General features: G+C 37.9%; 1 protein-coding gene across 1 annotated transcript in view; it reads left to right on the forward strand.

Moving 5' to 3' along the window:
* Positions 1 to 26,106, forward strand: part of LOC108372159 (homeobox protein araucan-like) — a gene marked incomplete at its 3' end in the record, with an annotated part of 37,389 nt that extends 11,283 nt beyond the window's left edge. Inside the window, exons 3-4 of the mRNA XM_017627810.1 lie at positions 6,778 to 6,899; positions 26,004 to 26,106. Coding sequence (XP_017483299.1) covers positions 6,778 to 6,899; positions 26,004 to 26,106 — 225 coding nt within the window. The remainder of the gene's footprint in view (positions 1 to 6,777; positions 6,900 to 26,003) is intronic.
* Positions 26,107 to 26,110: the final 4 nt, after the last annotated feature.

Consider the following 26,110-nt stretch of genomic DNA (forward strand, 5'->3'; position numbering starts at 1 on the left):
GACAGCGCAAGACCAAGCTCCTGGGAGTAGACTCTCGCTCCCACACAGCAATCCGTCTTGGATCTCTCTTTACTCATTGGGAACGGGTGGTCTCAAGGCCCTAGATTCAAGGGGGCTGCATTTTCTGCTGGCATTTCGGACATTAACATCGGCCAGAAACCCTCTCTACTTCGAGTGGGCACCCGTTTGGGAAACGAAAACATGTAAGCTCAATTGTCAATAACCAGTTGCCAAACTGATATCGGCTCCGTTGTCAGTTGCATTAAATAAGCAATAAAATTCGGTTGTTGATACTGGAAAGAAAAATTTAGTATTCCATGTTTGATTTCATATTTAATTGCAGTCACCGCATAATTACGTCGTATGTTCTCCTATTCATGCTCGGAAATGCACACTAAGTGCTAACGATTTTCTAAATATGGCTCATCAATTTACATATAGAAAGAAATGTGGACACAGCCTACTATTTGATTTGCAATAAAAAATTAGAAAAAAAACACTTAAATGCTAACCGTTCTGAGTATAATTTTGTTTTTATGCAAATTTCAGATTTTGCATTTTCCCTTTTGCATTTCGCCAAGTGCAACACATTTTGCTTTGTCGTTTGTATTGTTTTGTCTATAATTGTGGCCTGTTATTTGTATGAATATTTGAGTATCTACAATTGCTGCTCGTGCTTTTTGTTGATAGCAAATATAATTGCAGCTCACAAACGGAGCAGCTCACAAATAGTCGTCAGCTATTCGGCCGGGCAGTCAAAGTACTATTTCCCAACAATAATGCCACTGCGCACCGGCACCGGTACCTCGCGGACACCTAAGTTGCTCCTGCGCTGGTTGTTGTATTGGTTTGCGCGAGTTGTTGCAGCAATTATTGTTTTTTTTTTTTCGTTGGCAGTATTTACTAAGCGATTAAGATGTTCACTCGCTCGCAAGAAAAATTAAATACCACACACACACAAGTAGCAGCCGAAGTGGCTGTACAAACAACAGTTGCACTGAAAAGCGTACATACACAACTACATAAATACAAACATGCAAAAATAGATGCCTATAAATTTATGCTTTTTATTTGCGAGCAGTAAAATGCATTTGTGCATGCCAGCGTATTTATGTATGTGCATATGTGTGTTCGTTAGTACGCATGTAAACGCGCTCATTAAAAAATACTCGCTGGCAATTATCGCACGAAAAAACACAAGTCGGCTAGTGTGGAATTTGAATTTCAAACGCAAAACTTGGCATTTCACTGAGTTCTACATATGTATGTATGTCGTGTTTGCCATCAGTTCTTAGGGCGAGCGGTAATCGTTGCATTCCATTGTAATTTCTTTATTCCATTTGTAAGAATATCAAGTGAATCACCAGCAGCAGCGCACTCAGCACTTCACTCCCTGCTCAATGTGTGGTTGCAATGTGTGAANCAAGTAATTACGAAAATATGCCAGCTCGTTAGTGAGTTTGTTTAAATAAAGCTGTTTTTAGTTGGGAGCACTCTGTCTATGTCAACATTTGTTCCTCATATGGGCAGTCTATGGAAGTATATTTTTATTCTAAGAACCTTCACAGTGAGAAGTTGATGACGAATTATCTTATGCGGTTGACAAACGGGCTCACTTATTTGCATAAACAGCCTTTATTTGCATTAGCTCACCCATTTTCCTCTTTTAAATGCACGAAATTTTTGCGAATTATTTAACTTGGGGAATTTTCGATGGCAACACTGCTGATAAAAACGGCCAGCTGTTGTCTTTTGTACAAGTAAGCAAACAAAGAAGCGAGGTGGCCTCCAAAAAATTGTTTGTTTTTATTATTTATTTATTTATTTTTTATTTATTTTTTTATTTATATATTTAGCTTTACTTTATTTTATTTTCATTTGATTTAGTTTATACCACATTTTTTATTTTATTATTAGTTAATTAAAATTTTTAGAGTTGAATTTAATTAAAAAGTCAACAGCAACTAAATGAAAGTAACGTTAAAAAAATATAGAACTTGTAAAAAAATTAATAAACACTAAATAAATGAAAACTCTACTGGCCGTGGGACTCGAACCCACGAGCTTGCGTCGCATTAGTCCGCATTGCTGCGGTCTGTCGGGGCAAAGTTATTATGCGCATTTGTGTGCTAGTTAAACTGCATAAGCATGCCCGTCTGTCTTGCGTTTTACCTACTTACCGAGATGTTTCCGATTTCCCCTTAGGGCATCCAGGACCAACATTTTCAAATGTTTGTCAATGCAATACGGTTGCCTAATTAACGTTTTTTAAACCCTCCTTTTAAGGACTACTTTATGCCACGAATAGCAAGTATTACACCCTCAGTCGTTCAGGATAAGTAAGATTCCTAGATAAGGCTACTTGTAATGCTCTGCAGAGGATTTCCTCAGACCTCTCTAGATTTTTAAGCGAATATTAAAGCATAGACAGACGGCAGCGTTGTTTCGGATCAACTCGTTAATTCGGAATTATCTCAGGAATTAAATGCAGTTGATCCGGATTAAGTCCTAGAGTTAATTTCCAAAATTAATTCGGATCATGGGAATTTTACAAGTCTGTTGGCTCGATCCTCGATTGGCGTGGTTGCCAAAATTTTATTTTATTTTTTTTTTACTTTTTTATAATTTTTTTTATTTTTGTTCATTTATGTAATCTATTTTACTTTATTTTATTATTAGTTGATTTAAATTTTTAGAATTTAGTTTTATTAAAATAGTCAACAACTAACTGAAAACACGATTAAAAGATATAAAAAGTTATAATTGAATGAATTAAAAATATAAATAAATGAAAATCCGACTGGCAGTGGAACTCGAACCCACGACCTTGCGGCTCGATAATCCGCATTACTGCCATCTGTCAGATCGCAATTTTCATGAGATCAACTGCGCCGTTAATTCGGATCAAAGTTTCTGACTTTTTATGCTTTTGGTTGACACTACAAGGGGGTTCCCTTCCTTTTAGAGAAAGCTTCTACAGAAATCGTTATGCGGAACTCTGAATCTGGCGGTCATATGGCCAATGGTCTCGTTGCCCGATAGTATACGTTAGTAGCCACGTGTACGGGTCACTTGCCCCTTTGTGAACCTTCAACAAGGGTGGGTCCCCCGTACAGCCTTCTGCGCTGCATCTGTAAACTCAAAAGAAGTAGGGAAACAGTCTTCCTCAACCGAATCGGATGATCAGCACTGGCTTGAGGCTTCTTCTATCCATACTTTCACCAGCTAAAAAAAAAACAATCAAGCAGATAGCTCACACGCTGATTGCATTCAACTTTTCCAATGCGATTTTAAATTACGCTACCCGCATAACGACTGCCAATCTTAATTTATTCAATTGTGCAGAAAATAGTTATACAAATGTTTTATGTCCGAGATCGCTTAACGTTTGGAAAATTTTCAAACAGCATACCCACCGCCGCCGCCGCCGCCGCCGCCGCTGCAATTCGCTCCGCATTCACTTTGCATTTAGCCTACCCATACAATTAAATACCTCTGCGCTGGTCAATGCAATTGTTCTTGTTTTTTTGCTGCCTGCTGCCACAGCCCCGCACAGTTTCCACCACAATTTCCACATTGGCTACCGACACGTAACCAAACGAGCAACCAAAACTTTTTTCTCTTTTCATATGCAGCGCCGCCGCTGTGGTTCTGACGCTGCGGCGGCTGTGTGTCCATTGCCGTTTGGCTGCAGTTGGCACAACAATTAGTGCAACACCGAAGTGCAGCAGCTCATAAAAAGTAGTTAATTGCATTTTTATGCAAATCGTAAACATTAAAATAATTACAGTTGTTGACTCGTGTTTCGAGCTGATTTCAAAATAAAATAAAAAATAATAAAAAATTACAGAAAAAATAGTGGAAAAAAAGCAAATTGCATACAAAATTCGTTGGTAAAATGTAAAAAAAAAAAACAAATTAAAAAGCAGAAAAATGCCTACGAAAAGCCGACAAAAACAAAATTTGAAATGCATTCATTGAGCAGGAAACTAGCGGCTGCACGATGACTGTGCAAAATTTGCAAAATCCTCTACGAACAAAAAAAAAAAAATTGCAATAAAATTAGCTTAATGCCGCTGCAGCCCCGCTCCCCGCTCCCCGTTCGCTGTGGCCGTGTGGCGAGCGTTGAGCGCCCAATGTGCGTTCAATTTGTAGGCGCCTGATAACAGACATACCCGTACATATGTATGTATGTATGCATGTGTGTCGTACGAGTACACACAAGCGGCCCCGTCAAACATGTTGTTGTCACAAGCGTGGCGAGTGCGCGCGAACGTTTATGTGGATCCGGATATAATTTACTTGGCAACAGATTTAATGTCTTGTAAAAATGCGCGATTAGCAGCCACTGGCACACATGCCACACGTACATACATACAAACGTGCCTACATACATACATACATAGGTGATAAAAAAGTGTTTTTGCCGTCAACAGCAAGCCGATAAAGTTGTTGTACATAGATTTTTTTTTTTATATTTTTGCTTTTACATTTTTTTTTTACTTTTTTAGTAACAGCCTGACGACTGCCGTTCGCTAATTGCCACTTAGGCGGCTAATTTAACAAGACTTAGGAAAATAAATTAACTAAATTGGAAAAATATATATTTAATTTTCATACCTTGGTGTATAAATACTTATACACATATATTTATATGTATATGGTAACACTAGACGAAGTGTAAATCTAAGATTATTATAATTTAACATGTAAATAAATTAGAAAAAAAAATAAATGCAAAATATATGCCTTGACAAGTTGTTACATTCCAACACTAATGATTTATTCTGTTTAATAAAAAACTGGGCATGACTTCAATTACCAATATATCATTTATAATTAATGTATGAAGTTGTTTGCTGTTGACTATTGACTGCTTGGTTTAATATTGCATGTGATGGATTTGAGCTTAAAACACTCCACCACAAATAAAATTAAATTGGCAAATAATAAATAAGTAAGTACTTAGTTACGCTTCACTGCAGTGATTAGCTAGGAATTTATGGAGGCGTTTTGATATCTGAGGCACTAAACTTCTTAAAGAAATAAGTAGTTCGGCCTGCTAGAAAAGAAAGTGATCGATCATTTGACACCATAACCGGCACCACAACAGTTTTGACCGAAGCCAAGAAACATCACCAGCCATCTCTTTGGCTGGTAAATGTTGTGAGGTGGCTGTACGGGTACTGCATCGTCAGCGCTTAGGGGAAATTCGCCTTGGACATTTTTGTAAGAATGGGGCTAATATGTGGGGCTTCTCTGGATAATGCATCCAAGCCTACTATCATTTAATGGTTTTATCCGAGGGTAGGTCAAATAGACTTAAAAGAAAAGAAAGAAATTTATATTTGAATGTATTTTTAATGCCATAGCATAGCGCGCCACCGTTACCTTTGCTTAAGAGATACTAGAATGTTGAGTTCCTTGCGGATGAGCGGTACTGAGCCCAGGCTTACACATTGTAAAACTTTATTGGTGGTGGTTCCAATACCGATGCTGGGTCAGGACAATCTTCACTACTTTTTGGGGGAAAACGCCTCGGTATTTCAGACCGAGGTATTTGTAATCTTCGTAACCACCAACCTGAACTCAAGTCAAAGGCCATCCCGCTAACTATATACTTCCAAACTAGTTCAGCAATGCAAGTCACGACTAAATAATGTTGGAAAACATTATGGACTTATTTTGGTATGTGCGCCAGGTCACGCAGGAGCAGCAGGTAAGGCGACATCTGACAATTTGGCTAGAGAAGACTCTGATTGGGCGACTAGTTAGGGCGAAACTTATATTGCATTCAAACACAGAATGTCTGATTGCAACGCAGTGATGTCGTAAATCGCAGTTTTTGTTCTGTTTTCTATAGGCATCTGCTATTGAAAATAACAAGATTTGAGTCTGGGCTGGTATTTGCGTTGATGCGTTTCTTAACGTCACGTTTCCAAACTTGTGCTAGACATTACTGGGAGGGTTTTATAAAAATCAATATTTAGATAGAGCGACACTTCTGATCTTAGACAGGCGTACCTACTTAAATAAATCCAAAAGTCGGGGTGGCCCCGCTAAGGTCACCTTCCTCTGCATCCCATAATAGATGCAAGCCATAAAAAAAAACTTAATTTCCTTCTCTTTGAATTTAAGAGTTAAAAAATGTCTTCATTTTCTATCCACCCGACTTTACTCTGTTCACTTAATTTGCCAAGAAAGCAGCACATTGTGTGTTTGTTTATCTTTTGGAATTTCATTTAAATATTCTAACAACTTCGCAGCCTAATGAAACGTCAGCTGTTCTACATCTTCTGTTATGCAAATTTTCTTAAAAGTAAATTTGTTCAATTGTTTTACAGAATGTATGTATGTATGTATGAAAGAATGTAGCTTCAACTCTTTTTCTAACTGCATCTCACTCGATTGCCCGCCGCACAGTTGCCGCTCGAAATGAACTTAGGTTCAGCTTGGCTCGGCCTCTGCATAGGCAGTTTGGTTGACAAAATTCTATAGCAATTAAATGCAAAATTATTCACTTCGACAGCTGTTAGCAAATTGAAAGCCAACAAATTTTTGTATGTGCTAATACGTGTCTATGTGTCTATGTATGAGTTTATGGATGTTTGTATATTTGTCCACAATGCTGTACTTATTCAATTTATTAAGTTTATTCACATTTAATAAAGCAAGTAAATAAACAGTATCATGATATTAGTAAAATTTTGAATTTTTTTTTATATTCATCTCAAAATTGTTTTGAAGTCGTTCATTTCTGCATTTTATACTTTTCAGAGTACGCCTTATGCTTTGAAAGATGGCAGCTGCAGCGGAAGTGAAGTCACAACGTGGACTTCGACGGGCTTGCCTCCGACGACCGGCTACTACACCTACGATCCAACATTCGGTGCGTATAGGTAAGTGCGGGGAGTGTTGAGTTGTGAAAATAAATTCTAGCAAATTTGCTTATTCGACACAAATTATAGTAGGGGAGTGTTGCGACATAGAACTACAAACTGGGTGTATTCGAGCTGCAATAAATGCTGTAGTGTTATTTTGGCAGGATAAGAGTGACGCTAGTGCTAATAATTCGTAGCTCTGAATTTAAGTTCAGAACAGTTTCTGGAGTGGAAAAGGCTAACATCCACAGCGAAGTAACAAATCACACCCTAAGCCGATATTAATAACAATGAAAAACCCGATAGCGATAAGAAATAGATAATTATATCAATAGCAATGTCGAAAGCGAAAATAATGTCGATAAAAATTGCAAAATATACTAGATAATAATAACGATAATGACGATATCGATAAAAATGTCAATTTTGGTATAGTTGAAAAAATCGAAAAAATATCGATAGCATTTACAAAATCGACTAGTGAAAACGATTACGACAGTTGAGATTAAAAACAACGATAACAATATTTTTTATCGATAACATTGTCGATATCGATTTTGATTTAAATTTTTTTGGCTGATAACAACAAGGTCTACTAATAAATACAATTCCGATAGCAAAAATAATGACGAATGGATGAAAAACTCAACTACGTAAACGCTAAGAAAAACCTTGGAAAAATATCGATAACATTTGCAAAATCTCTGCTGCTGGTTTCAAAGTCGATGATAGCAATAAAACCACGATAAAATTATGTTTATCAATAACACTGTTGATTCGATAAATATACCGTTAATGCTTTAAACATTTTCCCTGGTATCATCAAAGCTAGTTTAGACTTTTTTCTTCTAAAGCGAACTCGATCCCTTGCGCCCCTTAAAATTTAATTTGCACACTGCCTAAGGCTCTCGTTGTTTATTCTTCGAAATTTTTCATAAAATTCTGCAGCATGTCAAACCCTAACCGCAAAAATAACGTAAGCTAAATTTTTTCAAAATTTTCTTTTTGAGGCAGAAATATTCCTAAAGCATCTAGATGCATTATTCCATAAAAAATTTTTTTTTGAAAAGAATGTCGCCCCGTTAGGGCTCGATATGCTCATCTGACAAAGGTCTACATAGATTTTAATGAAGCCATAACCATTTATCTAGTGAAAAAATATCTATTTAATATCTGCCTTTATTTTCCAAATCCTTGCCAATGCCTCAAAATTATTTTCACCCACTTCCTAAAACTTGCTAAAAAAATCAGTTTTCTCACTAAACAAATCTTTGCCAAATTCCACAAAGCGCCGTGACTACCTGAAATCTGTACAAAATCATGACTTGTAAAATGCTTAATACCTGCTAATACCAAAAGAAAACGGCTCCTTTCAAATCCAATCAATATTCTTGCTAGGAATTTCACGACTTCTCCTTTTTCCCATTTTTGGCGCACATAACAGAATGTTAAATTAATTTTTAATCCACATAATATATAAATCGCACTTTGAACTTCACACACAATCACGTGCATGCTCAGCCAAACTTGCGACGGCCACGAACGTTCGATCCATGCCAATGGCTCATAAATGCCAACAAGTACAAGCGTTATAATGTTCTTTGCACATCGCCTGTCGTCTGCACTTCAAAACATACTTAGATACTATACACGCCTGTTTGTGTAGATGTGTGTGTGTGTGTGTGTGTTTACATGTATTCTAAAGAACTTCTTAAATTGTTGGCAAAATTCCGAACTTGTGAACTCGCTGCAATAAAAAGCGAAAACTGAGACGTGAGATAATTCCATCTGGGCCAAAAGCGAGTCAACTCACTCCCCAACGCTATCGCACACACAAAGCCAAACAGATTTTGAGCCAGCCGCTTCACACAGCTTCCGGTTGCTTTNTCGTCTGCACTTCAAAACATACTTAGATACTATACACGCCTGTTTGTGTAGATGTGTGTGTGTGTGTGTGTGTTTACATGTATTCTAAAGAACTTCTTAAATTGTTGGCAAAATTCCGAACTTGTGAACTCGCTGCAATAAAAAGCGAAAACTGAGACGTGAGATAATTCCATCTGGGCCAAAAGCGAGTCAACTCACTCCCCAACGCTATCGCACACACAAAGCCAAACAGATTTTGAGCCAGCCGCTTCACACAGCTTCCGGTTGCTTTAAAAGTGCCTGCTGTGCAGCCACGAGACAGCGTTGCCGAATAGTTTCTCTCACATTCGGGTAAAGTGGCAAAGTGAGGGAGGACGTACAGCAGAATGAGTGGTACGCCGTGGCGTATGATGAACTTGCATACACGCACACACTCACTTCTGTTGGCTGTGCGGCTGGCTGCTTCAGTGACTTCCCGTTTATTTTTTGTTCGCTTATTTGTTGTGTTGTAATTTTGGCAGGCGAACACACTTAAAAATGCGTGCGGCAACTACACATAGCTGCCTGCCTGCGAGCGTTGCCTTTCAGTGCTGCTGTTGTTGTTGTTGTTGTTGTTGACCGAAAAGTCAGCGCAGGCGACACTAAAAAGAAAAAAAGAAGCACAGCAATTGAAACTTTGCCAGACGCAGCCGGCGAGTGGCGAATAGCAAACGACAAAAGCCAAGAAAGCAAAAGTGTCCAGCTTGCGAAGTTAGTTGTGGGGGACGTGGCGCGGTGCGGCGCGGTGCGACAGCAGACACTAAAACGAATTTGGCTTTGCAAAGGCAGTCGCATGCGGCGGCCGGGCCGTTAAATGCTGCCAGGAGACAATGGATAAATGGCGAACGCACGCACGCACGCACGCACGCACACCCGGCAGAACTTAAAAGTTTAAAGTTTTCATTTTCTATTTTCATTCAAGTTGCTGTGGGGTATTGCGAGCTAAATTTTTTTGTTAAATTTTTTTTTGTGAATAAAGAAAAGTTTGCTCTGAAAGTTAGTAAGTTGGGCAAATGGTGACTTTGGTTGTTGTTTTTTTTTTTTGTTTCGAGCATATTCAACAAAATGTAAAAGCATACAAATAAGTTAATATTTATGAAAAAATACCGAATTTTAATTAAATTTAGACAATAATGCAGTGTACTAAATATTAGGGTGGTCCAAAAATGTATGCGAAAAAAATAAGTTTAAAATTTTAAGTTCTCACCACCTGCATTTTTTTTCTAAATGGAGTGATTTCAATATATGTATGAAGGCAATATATATTCCGAATATGAACCAAATCGGACCATGGATAGATACCGCTCATTTTAATTATGTATATCGATTACTGCGCCACCTAGCGGCAAAATACTTTTCGGGGCTATATCTTTTCAAATAATTAATTACTATCCTAAATATAAACTAAATCGGAACAAAAATGATTTTTTTTGAAAAATTTCGACGACCCAGAAAACCTATAGGCGATTTCTTTTGGAGTTATTCTTCTACCGGATATATTTTTTGTGAAGTTATTTCTATTCATGTAAACCTCTTTAGTACCGCGCACTGGTGGCACACTAGTGACTTCACTCGCTTACGCTAACCAACACTAGCTACCAGCCTGATTACCAGCAATGCAATTCACCCATGAATTTGATATGGGAATGTCATTAGCAGTAATAAATTTACACCTACTAGGTTACCATTCAAAAGCCTTCTCACTAGAAGTTGTAATAGTGTATTCACCAGGGAGTAAAATCACCATTCCAATTGGGCTAAAGGTTACCGAACGTACTAGGGGGCACCATACATCCCAAATATGAACCAAGTCCGACCATATATGGGGAGTTTTCAAATATCTGAACTGCTGCACCACCTACCAGATTATTTCATCCTTCATATTGCATTGAAGTTTCAAGTCTCTAGTTCATCGGGAAGTTGGTTAAACGTTGATTTCAAGATTTGATTACAGCCAACGGGGCAGGTTAACCAAAAAAAAAACGTTTAAAAAGGCTGAATATAGATAGTACAATTGTACCTACCTTTCTATCACTGATACCGGGTTGCCACTCGGGGACCGTTTTAAGATGATATATGTGTGTATCTTGGAACGAATTTTCATCAGTGGCGTTCTATCTCCAGTGTCATTTGTCATTTCATACCAATTAAAAACCAAACCAGATTTAAATTTTCCATAGCTTGACAAATTCTATCTCCAAATCATCCTCAGTGATTAAATAGTTTTACATTTCGCTCTTTCGATATTCTTTTGTAAGATAAACCCTGGCCAACAAATAAAAATTCTAATAGCTCAAAGCTAGGATTATTGAATTGCGTATAATCCTATAAAGGGCACGCATTACTTGCCATTCGGTAACTGAATCGCATTAAATTCTGGTAAAACTATTGAACTATTAAGTACTGTAAAACTCTGTAAAAAGCGCATCAAAAGGATTTGGCCATGGCACGGAGTAGTGCGTGAATGCGCAAATAAGCTCCCCGTATCTATGTATGTATTTACGTAGGTATGTTGTACGACTGTGCACACATACACGCCTGCTGTGTGACGTGCAAGAAAAGTATAAAGTTTAATTTAAATTTTTTTCGCAAACGAAGAATTGAGGTAATTAAAAAGTAAAAAGAATGGCAGACCGACAGCAAACACTGCTGCGAACGCATCGGATTAAATGGCAAATGATATGGATAGAAGAAAAAAAAAATCGATAAATGCAAATGCGGGCAAGCATTGTTGTTAACATTTAAATAAAAGCCGACTGCAATAGCTACAATAACGTAAAAAAAAAACCAACAAAAAATAGTGAAATGTGATGCAACTGATGTCAGTGTAGGGCATAAGCGGGGAGTACCAGCGAAGTGTACCAGCGGCCACTTGCAAACGCACAAAAAATGGGCAATGCAAAAGAAATCCTGAAAAAATGCAGCAACAGCAGATTAACCAAGCCGCCAATGGCAACAATAGCAATAACAATAAAAGTTGCCAATTGCAACAAACAATTTAAAATGACAATAATAGTAACTGGAGTGTATGTAGTACAGCAGCAACAACAATAGTCACCGGATGACGTCGTCGTCGATGCACGCTGACGTCGACCGACAATATCAACAGTATCCTGTTGTCAAGCGCTTGTCCCTGTCTACACATACTTATCTACATACATTTATGCACTCTTACATAGACAGACACATGTAAACAAATAAACGAGTCGCGTCTGTAAAGCCCCCCCCCTCCATCCGCATCATGACAGACTGACATTTAAACACAAATCCCAACAATGAGAACGGCTGCGGGTGAAATATCCATTTTGTGTCGTTTTACACAAATACGCACACATACACAGGCGGACGTATAGTACATACACATATGCAGGTGGATAATGGGGACTCCAGCTATGGGGCAGGGCAGGGTGAGTTGGTTTATTTATCTGCACATAATTGTATTTTGTGCTCTGTGTGTACTTTGGGGGCAGTTTGGCAAATTTTGTTGGTGGCATGTTCATGAGCCAGTGCGATGAGTACAAATCAAAATGGCCGCCCGCAATGCAATGCAAATGTTGCTGTAGGCTTTAACGCGCACACGTTCGTATATACATATGTATGTACATTAGAGTGGAGCGAAAAAAAAATTCCGAAATAGGGTTTGGGGCACCTTCCAAAATTTTTCCGCTTGCCGAAAGAGGTGCTGATACCAAACTTTACGTTTCTAAGTATAAATGTGGAGGATGCTCATGATGCTCACATTTTACTCTAGAAATATTGTGTACATAATTAATCAAGTAATAGGTTAAGCAACCTAAAAAATTTCAAATTTAATTGCCTTAAAAAAATATCGCAAGCTTTAGTTGGTATGGCAACATTAGCTTTTGATAAAAATCACCAATATTTTTTGCCAGTTTCACAGCGATCCAGTAGCGCATTTCAAGGTCATTGAGCACCCTGTATTGGTTACAGTATTAAACTGAAAGTTGGTATAGATATTACACATATCAAAAGGCAAAAACTAGAAAACCCGTTTTCTACGAGGAAATTATTTTCCCTCATAAAAAAATTGGACCACTCTAATGTACATATGTACATTTCTACATGTATGCAAGTACACATTTATTCGTATGCAGACTTTGAGGCTTTTTGTGTGAACACTTGTCAAAGATTGCCTTTATTGGCCTTTTTGTGAAGGAACATACTTGAAGAGAATTGGGGCAATGCAACAAATTCGTACTAATACTTAAAAAAAAGTGAGAATTAAAAAACACACTCTCCTTTGCAACAACAATTGGGTCTACGCCATCACAACGAGCCAGTTTTATTTCTGGTTTAAGTTACTTCCATACAAAATTTGTAAGGAATGTTCTGTGTTGTTAAAACAACAATAACCATTAAAGTTTGCAATGAAATGTGTGTATGTGTGTCTCAGCGGTGTTTTCTCCAAGGATAGGCATCCACAGAAAATGGTTGATACTTTCCATACCCCACTTTTGGCTTTTTCTTAGTCAAAAGTCTTTTACAGCGAAGTTCATTCATTTGACGCGGATGCACTCAGCAGTGTCCAGTAACAGCCAAAGTCTTGGAAATTTTGTTTAATAGAAAACGTATATGAACTGTTTGCCTATCAGTTAGAGTTCGGGCAACAGGAAACGCCGCTACGTAGGTTCGCCTGGAAACCACGACAATTCTCGTGAAGCCGTTGGCCGAAATTCAATGAGAATACATCCGAAGAAGTCCCACTGAGATACTCACAGCTGATGAAACAACACCACCTTATATGAATTCGGCATGGTTGGAAGGGAACTTAATTTTTTTTCGCTTAAACTGACACCTTAGTAGGGGTAGATGCTCCAGTAATTAACGTAGAAGCAGTCCGTTGCTCCTTATCCAACTTGCTATAATTGACCTTAGAACCCATTAATTTTCCAGAGACGCCGGGTATTTTTCCTCAAAGTTAACCTTTCGGTCTTTATGGGATCGGTGTTAGGTCAAGTTGCTTTCCTTATGCTTAACCGGAAGTGTCGTCAGTATAAGAGATGGGTTACAAGCGCCATCAGCTACTGCCAAAGTAGCGATTTAGTACCGCCTTTCGAGTATACGTTCTGAAGTCTAAGTTTCTTAAAGACAAGTCCTGTACTTTGATAATGTATTGAAAGCCGAAAAAGGTGGGATTGGCCATTCGGCTCAATCTTACATGCAAAAAAAAAAGGCAGCCAAATATATTTCTCTCAACACGTGATTTAGTACCTATAACCAAATCATGTGTTGAGAAAAACATATTTAGTTGACGTAACTAAACTCTTTTCTCAGTTTAGGGTGACCAGATGAATTGAAGGAAAAATCAAGACACTCGCTGAGGCACATTCCGCAGCTGCTACAATTGGTAAAATTTTATGTCCGTACTAAAACACTTAGACGACATCAAACATTTTATATTGATGCCTATAAATCTAACTACTATTTAAATTAAGCAATTACTCGGGCTATTATTGAATTAAATAACCTAGTAATAGACAAAAATACTGTCTTTGATTTTTCCCTCGGCAAATAAGCAAATTTATATCTAGTTAGTAAGATTTCTAAATCATAGACTCAATAAATAAATTGAAATACATAAACAATAGTGGTATTCACCAAAGTGAGCAAGTGGCATGACAGTCTGACAAAAGAGCAGATGAGCTCAAGCAATGACTTTTGGCAACACAGAGTGCCAGGCCGCTTGCTCAATTTGTTGACTACGACTAACAATTTCAATAAGTGTCTATTTTCGATTAAATTTTACTGCAGAGCCACGATGCTTCGGCGGTTATATTACACCACAAAGTGATAATTCCGAAATAAAGTTAGGACGACTACTTATCTATACAAGCTTCTTTGACGTCATCAGTGTGAACTCGCGCTACCTACGCGGGTCGCAATGTAACCAATTTTAACATATATATGACAGTGTGTTATTAAGTGAACGATGCACAAACAAGCGCCTAACGATATGTTTACACGGTGAAAAATTGATAAAAGGTCAGCTTTGTAAAAATCAGGGCATTAGGCGAGAAATGACCCCTGGTCACCCTACTCACTCTTCTTCCCTGAAACTCTCTGATTGTTTGTATGAAGTTGTATAGTGCGATTTAAGTGCTTAAATTATGACGAAAAGTCGAATAACTAAATCATGATATCCTCACGGTTTCCAACCGTATGTAACCTCCTCACCTTTATGCTCATGGCAAGGGTAGAAATTCACCCGGAAATGAATTGAATTGCAGAATCTGTCGGATTATTATTAATTCTTCCCGTAAAAATCTGTAAAATTGGAAGCCTAAAGCGGGGAAACATTTCAGCAATGCCACGTTTCAAGCATACCGATGCAAAAAATCGACACCAAAGTATTTGTTTGTAGAAGTTTATTTGTGTGTGCGTTCGCAAAAACTGCTTTCATGATGAGGTAACATGATGTAGACAGCGTGTTTTCCTTTTATGCGAATTATACTGCCAGCTAAACAAACGCGTTGCAGTCGCAGCCGCAGTACCAGCTACTGTGGAAGGATCAAAAGAGTGAAGGCAGTAAAGGAAGTCACTGATCAAGTTAATGTTGCAAATACCCTAGAATAGTCTGAGTATGCATGTATATAGTTAGCTAGGATACCAAAAGATGCCTGTAATAAAAAGTGGACCATTCGAGTTGCTATACACTGGTCACAGTAAAATTATTTAAAGACTTACAGTCAGAAATACAGCTAGTTCTAAGTTAGGACAGGAAAAGTAGCGAAGAAAACATTTATTATCACATACCTGGTAGGAATACTCAACGGCGCATAAATATGGATTAATTAGTTTTATTTGTATTCAATACAGTACCCCAAGGCCTTGCATTGGCGAATAGACCAGCCATGCTTACATCTGGTAGCTCGCAACCCGTAGGCACACACTAGACATGTGGCACAAAAAACGGGGCGAATCTTCCAATGGACGCCGGGACATATCGCCTTATCCCAAACATTGAAAATTTAATATCACGACCTCGTGGCGAAGTAAACGTTGAAAGAAAAATTAAAAAAAAAATATTTTTGGTTGTTTGTGTTTCCGAGAGGGTAGTAATATGATGTATTATGGAACGATTTCCCCTTTGACAAGGGATGTCCGAAAATCGTTGCAAAAAAAAAAACAATAATAAAAGTCGCTACAGTACGGTACTATTGGATTTCACTACTGGGTATGAACACTTGCGCATATGGAAATGGAAACGGTAAATAATGATACATATGAAATTAAACACAAAAGCACATATCAACGGGCAAACAACACTACATGTGTTATACTATATTGTAGGTAAGTGTGCTGAGATAAGCGCTGAAGCGAACGGCTTGAGACCGGCATCACAACTTCACAGCCTTCTCTATTGCCCTCGCACACTCAATCCCCTTACATCGCTAATCCACTCACTAGTGCAGCTTTGTTTGCCCGTCTGCCATATGCCTGTCTGTAGACATTCACGAGTACGCCAGCACGAGTTCAGTGGCGCTAAGAGAAGAGTGCAGTTGTCGAGCCTGAGTGCCACAATGTGCCGGCGGCTTGTCCTGGCGGCTTGTCCCGGCTGTCAAGACGAGATGATGCTTTGCAATGTAGCGTTGATTGTGATTGCGAATAGCCGCAGGCGGGCATGAAGTCTGCCATCAAGCGCTCCATCACTCCTTTTGCATCCACATTCATTCACTCATTCACTCATTCGCTTCTGGCAGTTTGTTATGTAAAATTTACTTACCAAGATAATAAATGCAATACATATGCAGGCAGGAAGGATACTCAGACATGAAACCAAACAAAAGGATGCAATAGCAAGCTTGAATGTATGTATGCGTTCTGCGGGTAAGGCAACACAATACGTGGCGGTCTAACAACATAAAGCGATACATAATGTGCATGCAACTCCACTCTGACAACGTAGTAATCCTTGTTGTCCTTGTTGGCGTCGGCGTTGGCGTTGGTGTTGGTTGCTCTTGTCGGCTTTGTTTTAAATTTGATGTTACAGATACGTGATATGTGATGTAACTACATGTGGTAAATGTAGCTAACACATTCAGCCATACTATTAGTTAGTTCGTTGTAGTTGTTATGTTTGTTGCTTTCATCTAAATTTCATTTGCATACCTACATTCATTTACGCAGATTTTGTCTTTGCCTCAGCTTCTAAGCGGCTACCTTTGTTGCTGGATTTTGTTTTGGGTAAAATCTGAAAAATTGTTGTTGCTGTGGTTTCTCTACGACGACGACACACACTGGCACTGAGCTGAGCTACTCAACATGCTCGTATACGCCATCAATCTTTGGTTAGACTGTACTGAGCGAGCGTCACGTGAAGCGCCTCTGAACGAACCTCACTAACCGACAACAACATTTTTCAGCTGCTTGGTGGCCATGATGGTATTCATTATTCGGATGTTAGTAGGCGGTTGAAAATGAATGAAAGGTTTTTTAGTTTTACTTAACTTAGTTTCTAGATTCGCCATTGTTTTGGAGAAAGTGTTTAACAATTAATGTTGAAATGAAAGCTAAGTATTCTATGAAAATGATGAAAATGCACTAACTGTATATACATGTGTTTACATTAGGGTGCCTCACCAAAGAAAGCTGCGATTTTTCCAACGGAATTATATATTTTAAGAACCTCTCAAGAATATTTCGATAGATTTACGTGATAGATAAAAAAAAATGGTTTTTGCAAATATTAAAACAAAAAATACCTCTCAACAGAAGACATTAAGCCTCAGAGGTTTCAATACACATTTTTTTAAATTTTGCCAGAGCAATCAAATCAATGCGAATTTTGGAGGTAAATCCCAGCTCAGGTCAATCCCAATTTTATTCTGAAATATTTTGGCGGAAGTCTGAAAATATACGACACAATTCCGACAGGAAAGCTGTACCCATTTTTTTTTTGTATGTGTGACCCAATAAACATACATACATTTTTATGTACATAGGGTGGTCCTAAAAGTAAAGTCGGAACTTTAATGCTCTCACCCCCTAGGATTGTTCCATATCGAAAAATATATAAGGCTTAAGGCGGTCAAATTTATCCATGTATTTGTATGGGGAAAAAACAATATTTCGTAGAAGTGGTATAGAATTTTTGTGTATCAATATTTTTCAATCGGAACACTCTGGTCTCTTCAGGGAACCTCCAACTGTTTATTTAATATTTTTTTTAATACTAAAAATTTGACGTATTGCGATTTTTCGGAGCTATAAGATATAGTTACTATATAAAAATGGTAAAATAAACAATTGAATTTTATTATTGGTAGTCTGCTGAAGGGGACCAGGGCTTTCGGAACGAAAAATATTGATAGCCAAGATTTCTATACCACTTCTACGAAATACTGGGCTTCCCCATATAAAATACATGGAAAACTCTGAGTACTTTGAGCGACCTCTAAATATTTTTTGATAAAAAAAAATAGGGGTATATATTTTTACGGTATAGAACAATCCTAGGGGGGCCAGAGCATTAAAATCCCTTTTTACTTTTTCACATGCATTTTTGGACCACTCTAATTTACATACTATACCTGTTATATCTTAACTTTCCACTTCGGAACTCGAGTTGAAGTATCATCTGGAAAAGAGGTTGAATAGAAATTGTTTGTGATAAGGCGTGGGGTTTGTGCCAACTCCAATACCCTTAACTTAATGAATGAACTTCGTCAGGTTCCCAATATTCAATGCACACTTCGTCTTGCTAAATCTGAACAGTGACTCGGAATGCTAGTGCGCAGGCCTAACCACAGCGACCGCAGGGTTGAGCTGAAACATCTAAATTATAGATAGGATAGAAACTTAAAAAAAAAAATAGTTTTTCCATAAATTTAAATTCTTAAATTGCTAAAGGCCGTTTTCTGAAGTAAACTCCAACTTTAAAGCTCACTTTATATCTAAAGGTTGGCTTAAAAATAAAGCTATGTCTAAAGTTAAGCATTTCTATTATCGGTTTTTGACGTATGTATGATTTTTGGCTGTAAACCAGTTTAAAACCGTTAATAAAATGCTTTACTTTAGACACAATCATAAATTTTAGTGGAACCTTTAAATATACATAAAGTGAGCTTTAAAGTTACACGTTCTTCTTTGAGATTTTCTTCTTTAGTATGTACACCTTTTAAGGACTTAAATCTAGCACTTTGTTTCGTTTAGCAAAAAACTTGTCGAATAGTTAGTTGGAATGCCAGACGTCTACAGCGGCAACAACCGTTAAGTGCACAACAATGAATTATCGCTAACGCGTGCTTTCGCCGGGTAACCACGTTTTTATGTATGTAAATACTATGCATGTGTGCGTGTGCTTATATATATTTATTTGGTATTGTAAATGCAAAAGTTGGCGACCGTTTGGAAACCACAAATTGAAACTTTCGCCCGCAATAAAATGGCGTGAAGTGTACAACAAAGGCATTTAGTGCAACAAAACGAATGGAGTTGGCATTCCCCAAATAGTTTATTTCGCTTATTTTAATTTGTTTTCATTCGGGTTGCATGTTGTGATGTGTACGATTGTGTGTACATATGTATGTATTAAATTTGCGCTTTCTGATATAAATTTTCTTAACTACATCCTTACCACTTTAAAATGTAATAGTAAATTTAAAGAAAAGAAAGGGGAAAATTCCACAAGTGTGTCTCGCATATTAACAAAAATACTATAGATATGTTTGTCTATTGACATAATAGGGCGAAAATCGAACAAAAGTTCATCAGAATACGCATGCATAGTACCCGTAGCCCAAGAAAATGATTCCTCATACGCAATGGTGTCCCATTTAAAATTATTTTTATTAACTTAGGTAAAATGTCAAAAAAATCTATTAAAATTTTTTTAAATTCATCTATGGTTTATGAAAAATGAAGATTAAATTATGTTGTCAAATGAAATGTTCAACTCTTTGGAAAAATAAATAGCAATAGTACAAATTAAAGGTCCTTTTTGAAGCTCTACTAAAAGGCGCTTTTCGCAGTTTAATATTAAAATCAACGAAACACTGTAAGTACGCTAAAACTCGGCACACGCGCTTGTGTATGTGTACTAGATACATAAATATGTATATAGACAAGTGTACATATGTATGTATGTATATAAGCGGCTCTTTGAATATGGCTGACATTATTCGTGCACTGATGGGTTAGCGAGAAGTCCTTTTTCAAACTTGTTTACAAACAAATTTCGTGTTCGCACACATGCAAAAATGAAAAGCAATCAAGTGCAATGTAGGCAAATAAAGGCATATATACATATACACATCTACATATGAAATGTAACAAACGAAAGTGACCGAGGATATTTCATGCCTCCTGCAACTTTGTGGGTTATTTATGTATAAACATACATATACATATGTATGTTTGTATCACTTACATACATTCGAGCAAACAAAACTTGTTATTAATTTTTCGCAACGTAGCCACCAGTAGCCACACAATGCGGCGCAGAACAATGTGCAACTCTGCAACTCTGCAACTCTGACAATCAAGCGAAAAATATGAATTGCCCGGTTTCCTGGTTTTGCGGCCGTTTGCCTTTTATTGCTGACCGGCCCCGCTGTTTGCTTATCGCTCGATTGTTTATTACGTCGCATATATGTACACCTGCGGTCGAAATAATAGCAGCTCAAGACATTTGACTATTTTTCTTTTATTTTTTAATGATATTTAATTTTTTATAAAAGTAAATATCATTATATAATACACACTATGTTATTAAATCTCGTTTTTAAACTTTGTAGCAAAAATTATAATTAAAAAAAAATTATTAAAAATCAACAAGACTTTTTGGCACTACAAAACTGCATACCATTACTCGTATTGTTAAACTTGAAGCAGGTGATTTTTTTTGCTGAGGGTTACGATGGTGAAAGCTAATATCAACTAATTTTTCATCGACGAAAACGAAAGTGAAAACATTTTTCACTGACGAAATTGTGTTCTGATAATTTCATCGGAACAAAAAAAAGTATGAAACAAGCAAATAAACAGATCTAAATTTAGTCAGAAAACGGGTGCATAGTAACCGTAGCCTTAGGCATAGCGCTTTTATAAGCCTAACTGTTGACAGCTTAAAAGCGGTCTTGCCTGCTTGAGGATTGAAGGAATTCGAAATTTTGATGGAAGTTTGTTAATTTTTGTGAAAAATTTAGAATTTTAATTTATATGGTTTTTGTTATATAATGAGCTGTAATTAAAAAAATGTTTAACATGAAATAAACAAGAGAGACATAGTCGAAACTCACCAAAATGCTGAGTTGTTATTATTTTGGCCGCAGCTGTATCTAAGTAAATATGGATGTACATATTTATGAATACTATCACACACAAACACTTTGAACAATTTGGTGAAGCGTCGAGCAATTGATGGCTTTAGTACAGGTTAAGTGTAAAATATTAATGGGCACTTTTTGTTAAATGTTTTATTTTATTTTTTAATTACTGATTCTTGTAGATGGTTGTGAATTTTTTTGGCATAAATTTATTTGCGCAAGTGTGTATGCATTTTATATAAAACATTGTCATAATAAAGTATTTGCGTATAAGTACTCGCATGTACTAAATATATATACATTTTATCAGTTGTTCTGCTTGCCAAAGTTTTTGTTGTTTTCGTTGGTATTGTAACCATGTAACAGCAATATTGAAGATACGAGTAGCAAATTGAAAAATCATTTCAGCATCACAGTATTTCATATGTATATACATACGTATTTTTGACTTTATTGTATGTCGATTGACACGCCATGTCCTCTTACAATTTTGACGGTATATAAGAAAAGGGAGAACGAAATAATTAAACGATCAAAATATTTGCTGATTTCATGTTTGCTAAGAATTTTCCTATAATTCTGATACCCATCTTAGTGTTATCAAATATATTGGTGGGTCTACTACGTTCAGTTTTAGGCCGGCTTCGCACCATAGGCGATTTTTATGAGAAGAAAAAAAATAACGAGTATCGATGAATTTGTCTCCAAAAGCTGATCTTCTACAATTTTCTGATTCATCACCAAAAAAAAACTGACGATTTCTTTCGAAATTTTTTTAGTCCCATAATGTTTATTAAACTAAAAACTTCGAAAAATATGTTGGCAGGCTGCGCTCTAGTCGACTTCAGTTTCAGACTTAGATCAACTCAGATCCCTGTAAGTACCTTGGGCAGACCATATGTTAGGTTAGTTTAGGTTACGGTGGTTTCCACGCTGCACAGCAAACCGAGAAGCACAGCTAGACCAGTTATTCTCGTTGTGACGCAAGCTTTTATTCTGTTCTTTCAATTTCCCATGTGATTGCTTCGCAGTAAATTAGCCAAACACTGGAAGAAATAACTACTATTAATCGTGATTTTCATAGACGAGGCAGTCCCACCTTTTCTGGTTCCTGAAGCTAAGAAGAAAATCGACATGTGTTCTCATTACGTAACTCTTCCCGTTGATATTAGGACACATTTGCTTGGTAATCCAACGCGTTTGCCCATATGTCATTTGGCAACTCAATGAATTCTGATCTGAAGCTGGTGTTTGCCTGATATCAGCGTAGGTTTGGTTTTAATAAAGAAATCGCCCCTGAGGAAGCTAAGAAAATTAGCGAAACGTCGGGCTGCAATGTGAAGAAAGTTTTTTCTTGCACTCAACCCCATTAGGTCAATTAGCCTAGAATCCAAAAAGGTTAGTTCCTTCGGTTGGTCTTTGCGAGCTCGTTTGCTACGAGGATTTCGGATATTTCATTGTATCCAGGTACATACCATACCACTTAGATGGTGAGTTTCGCGGCCACCAACCGCTGACCGAATAGAAAGGTTGCTCGTATATGTAAGTATTCTGTCATAACCCTCAGCTTGCTCATGTTAATCATATTAATCGGCGTTGTCTTTCCTTGAGANGTTCTCTTCTCTATGTAAGTCGAATAAGCTCAATAAATGCTACGCATGGGTCCTTTGAAGAGGCACTTTGTAGCGTACGCTTGGGTGGCAGTTACGCCCTCAGCGTGGCGAGCTGAAGGAACACCAAAGCAAATAACTCATTCGAAATGTGAATGAAATGAAATAAAATAAAATTATTTACAAAATAAAACGGCGAAAAGGTGACACTCAGCAAGCAGATGGGTGGGTGGTCGATGTGTATGTGTGCGTGCGTGGGGCTGACCTTGGCATGTGTGGCCGCAGATTTTCCCCCTACGCCACCTTCTTCATTAATTTCTAGATTTATATGCACCCAGCTACTCGTTTGGAGATCCACATTTACATGACATACATACATACATACATACTCCATAGATATAAAGGCATACACACACTGCCGCCGCACATAAACTCAAATGAAAACTAATCGAAAGGGTGTCATTATTTCCTACTTTGCAACAACAGCTAGCTAACCGACCGCCGCGGCTTGAATGAGCTCTCCGGGGTGCACTCTTACTCACACTCTTACTCTTATGCCACGCTTGAATTCGTGGTCGGCCTATGGTGGAGGACGCTGACGCTGATGAATTATTGTGACAGGCCGCAGAAAACCTATTAAATTTGAGTCTAGATGGCGCTACTTAAATTTGTCAAAATGTCTTTTTTTACGCGCGCGCTCCGTGCACAGCGCCCAACCGGTTTTGGTGCGGCTGCTCACACGAATGTGGAATTGGATACTCGCACGCACACAAGGCAAAATGTGGTACATATGTTGGCAACAACAAAAACAACAACAACGGCGCGCGAAACTTTGATTGATATCGAAATGTCACGCAGACGCGCATGTGGCTAATAGGGCCTGCGGTTCTAGCCATTTGCTATTCGTTTGCCGTTAACCATTTGCTATGCGAATTGATTTTGGCTCAATGAATTAGCCACATTTGTTGGCGCGAAATTGTTGTGTGAAAAATTATATGGGGCTCAGCTCGCAGCTGCCTCCCCAAATTAGACATTTATTTTTTTTTAAATCAGCACATGTGCACACGTTCGTACAAGTATGTGTGTAATTCTAAATATATTTTTAAATTCATGCGACGCTTTCGGACTTAGACAGGCGGGTGACAAATGTCGCCATTTTATTTGGCTTGTACATCTAATGGGTATTCCTGATTTAGGAATAAAAAATGGCTGCACAATTAATTGGTTTACGGACTATTAAAATGTAAATACAATTTTATTAAAGTATCAAATTTTTTCTGGATCTGGAAAGTCTTTTCCTATTAGTGGTATTACTATCATGAAAAAGCTTCTTATCAAAACACTACTTACTTCCCTTTCGTAAAAAATGTAAAACTTTGGACCCCCATTTGTCTTACTAAAAAGAAGGTAAAAAAGCTCCAGATTCATTTAATATTTACTTAAGTAAATAATTTAGTTTTAAAAAATCAAAGCATATCTAGGAATGTTGATATCGATAACAGTATCGGCGACTATTTATAAAAGAACGTATCGAAATAGAGAAGAAAGAGGAGACTGACTTCCTAGCAGAAACCGGATTATTCTTACTACCGGTGAAACCAGGCCAGGCGTCTATCCCTCATTTGATTATAATCTAAGATAATTATCTAAGGGCAGAATAATACTTGGTAAAGGCATCGAAGTTCCTATGTATTTTATCATTTTTAAGGCAGTGTTGAAAATTCCTATTTCAGATACTTACGGAACACTGCCTCAAGCGCTCAAGTTAGGACGGACATGAAGTGAATGTGATTTGGAACGCATTTCCGATAGACCATGTAAAATTTGGTTTGTAGACAAACAGTTCAGTGTTGTACAATTTTTTGGACCATTTACCTGCGATGACTAAAAAAATATTCCACAGACCTGGCGTGATGGCGGGAAACTGATCCGAACTTGAATTCAGTCACCGTAAAAATAGGCTGTATATTGATTTTTTTTTTGACAGCATCAAAGTACGCCTTGACAAATAAAAACTATAGACCAGTCACTAGCAGAGTAAAACTAACTAACCTGACAATTTCTAGTACTGGGCCTCGGTGGCCTAGATTTCAATAAAAGTTATTCTTTTCATTTAGAGAACTATTCCAAATAGAATATGCTTGACAGATCAGAAATAGGTTCTTTCTTATATTAACTATGCTCTTTGGTATTTTCCAACTTTCTGTCGGCCTACTCAAATTGACTTGTTTATGTGGTTGCATGGGCTAATAACAGTAATCAAAAACGACACGCGGCAGTCGTTGATTCAAACAATCCCTTAATGGTATTCAACGGAAGACAATCACCAACTTCTTCGAACTATGACCCGGAGAATAACTGCTTAGCTATGCCTGCGTACCTCTGGCGTTGATCTCCTACTTACGCAGACTTAATCCCGACTTTTCATATTTAAAATGTTGCCTACAAAATTTTATTCGTAAAAAAAAGTATTAAAAATTACTCCACTTTTAGTTGGTCACTTTCAAAAATTTTAAATTTTTTGTATCATTCAACTTTTTGCCATTGGNATCCAGCTGCTGGCACAATGCACAAATATAAATAAAGTGTCATGGCGACGAGAACGAAAGAATACATCAAAACAACAAGCACCTGCTGAGCGGCGCGACCGCCCGCCGTTGCCTATGCGCCTGTGCTGGTCTGAGATGTGGCAAGTGTTGCATCAACTCCGATTCCATAACGCCTAATCCAGTGCAGTGCGCGCTGTGCAGGCGCGGCGCTTAGCGGCAGGTACGCGCGCCAAATATAATGTTGGCTAATAAAGTCATGAATTACGTACATACATATGTCGGGCGCGGCTGTGAAACGAAAAGACGCTGCGCTCCAAGTAACGAGGTCTGCCGATTGACCGACTATGAGCGTCACTACCAAGCAGGCCACAACGCCCGCGTTTCCCCCCATTAGGATTCATAAATAAGCGAATGTGTTGTGGAGCGACAGCAATAATGGGACATCCAGCCGGTGCGCGCAATGAGCGACCACTTCGAGCGCGCAACGCGACGAGGTATTAGCCTGGATACGGCCAGAAAATTGGTCCCGCTGGCACGTCTGAGTTATGTTGACGCTATTTTTGGGCGCATTAACCCATTAACGCTTCGCAACTGCTGCACTGAGGCGCCGTTGTGCAGAGCAGCGTTTTCTTTTTTACTTTACTTCAGCACAGCAATAGTTCTTACGATTGAACCAATAAACCAGTCAAAGTATTTAGTTTGCAACATTTCTCTTTAATATTTGCACTTTACTTTATTCGCTTTTCGTATTTTTTTTTTCTTTCGTTGCAGTTATGGCGCCAGTTATGATTTAGCATCGCGGCGGAAGAATGCAACGCGTGAGTCCACGGCGACGTTAAAGGCCTGGCTTAGCGAGCACAAGAAGAATCCGTACCCAA

Source organism: Rhagoletis zephyria, unplaced genomic scaffold (assembly GCF_001687245.7).
Source record: "Rhagoletis zephyria isolate East Lansing unplaced genomic scaffold, Rhagoletis_zephyria_1.1 Rzeph_scaffold_05496, whole genome shotgun sequence".
NCBI classification, from domain to species: domain Eukaryota; kingdom Metazoa; phylum Arthropoda; class Insecta; order Diptera; family Tephritidae; genus Rhagoletis; species Rhagoletis zephyria.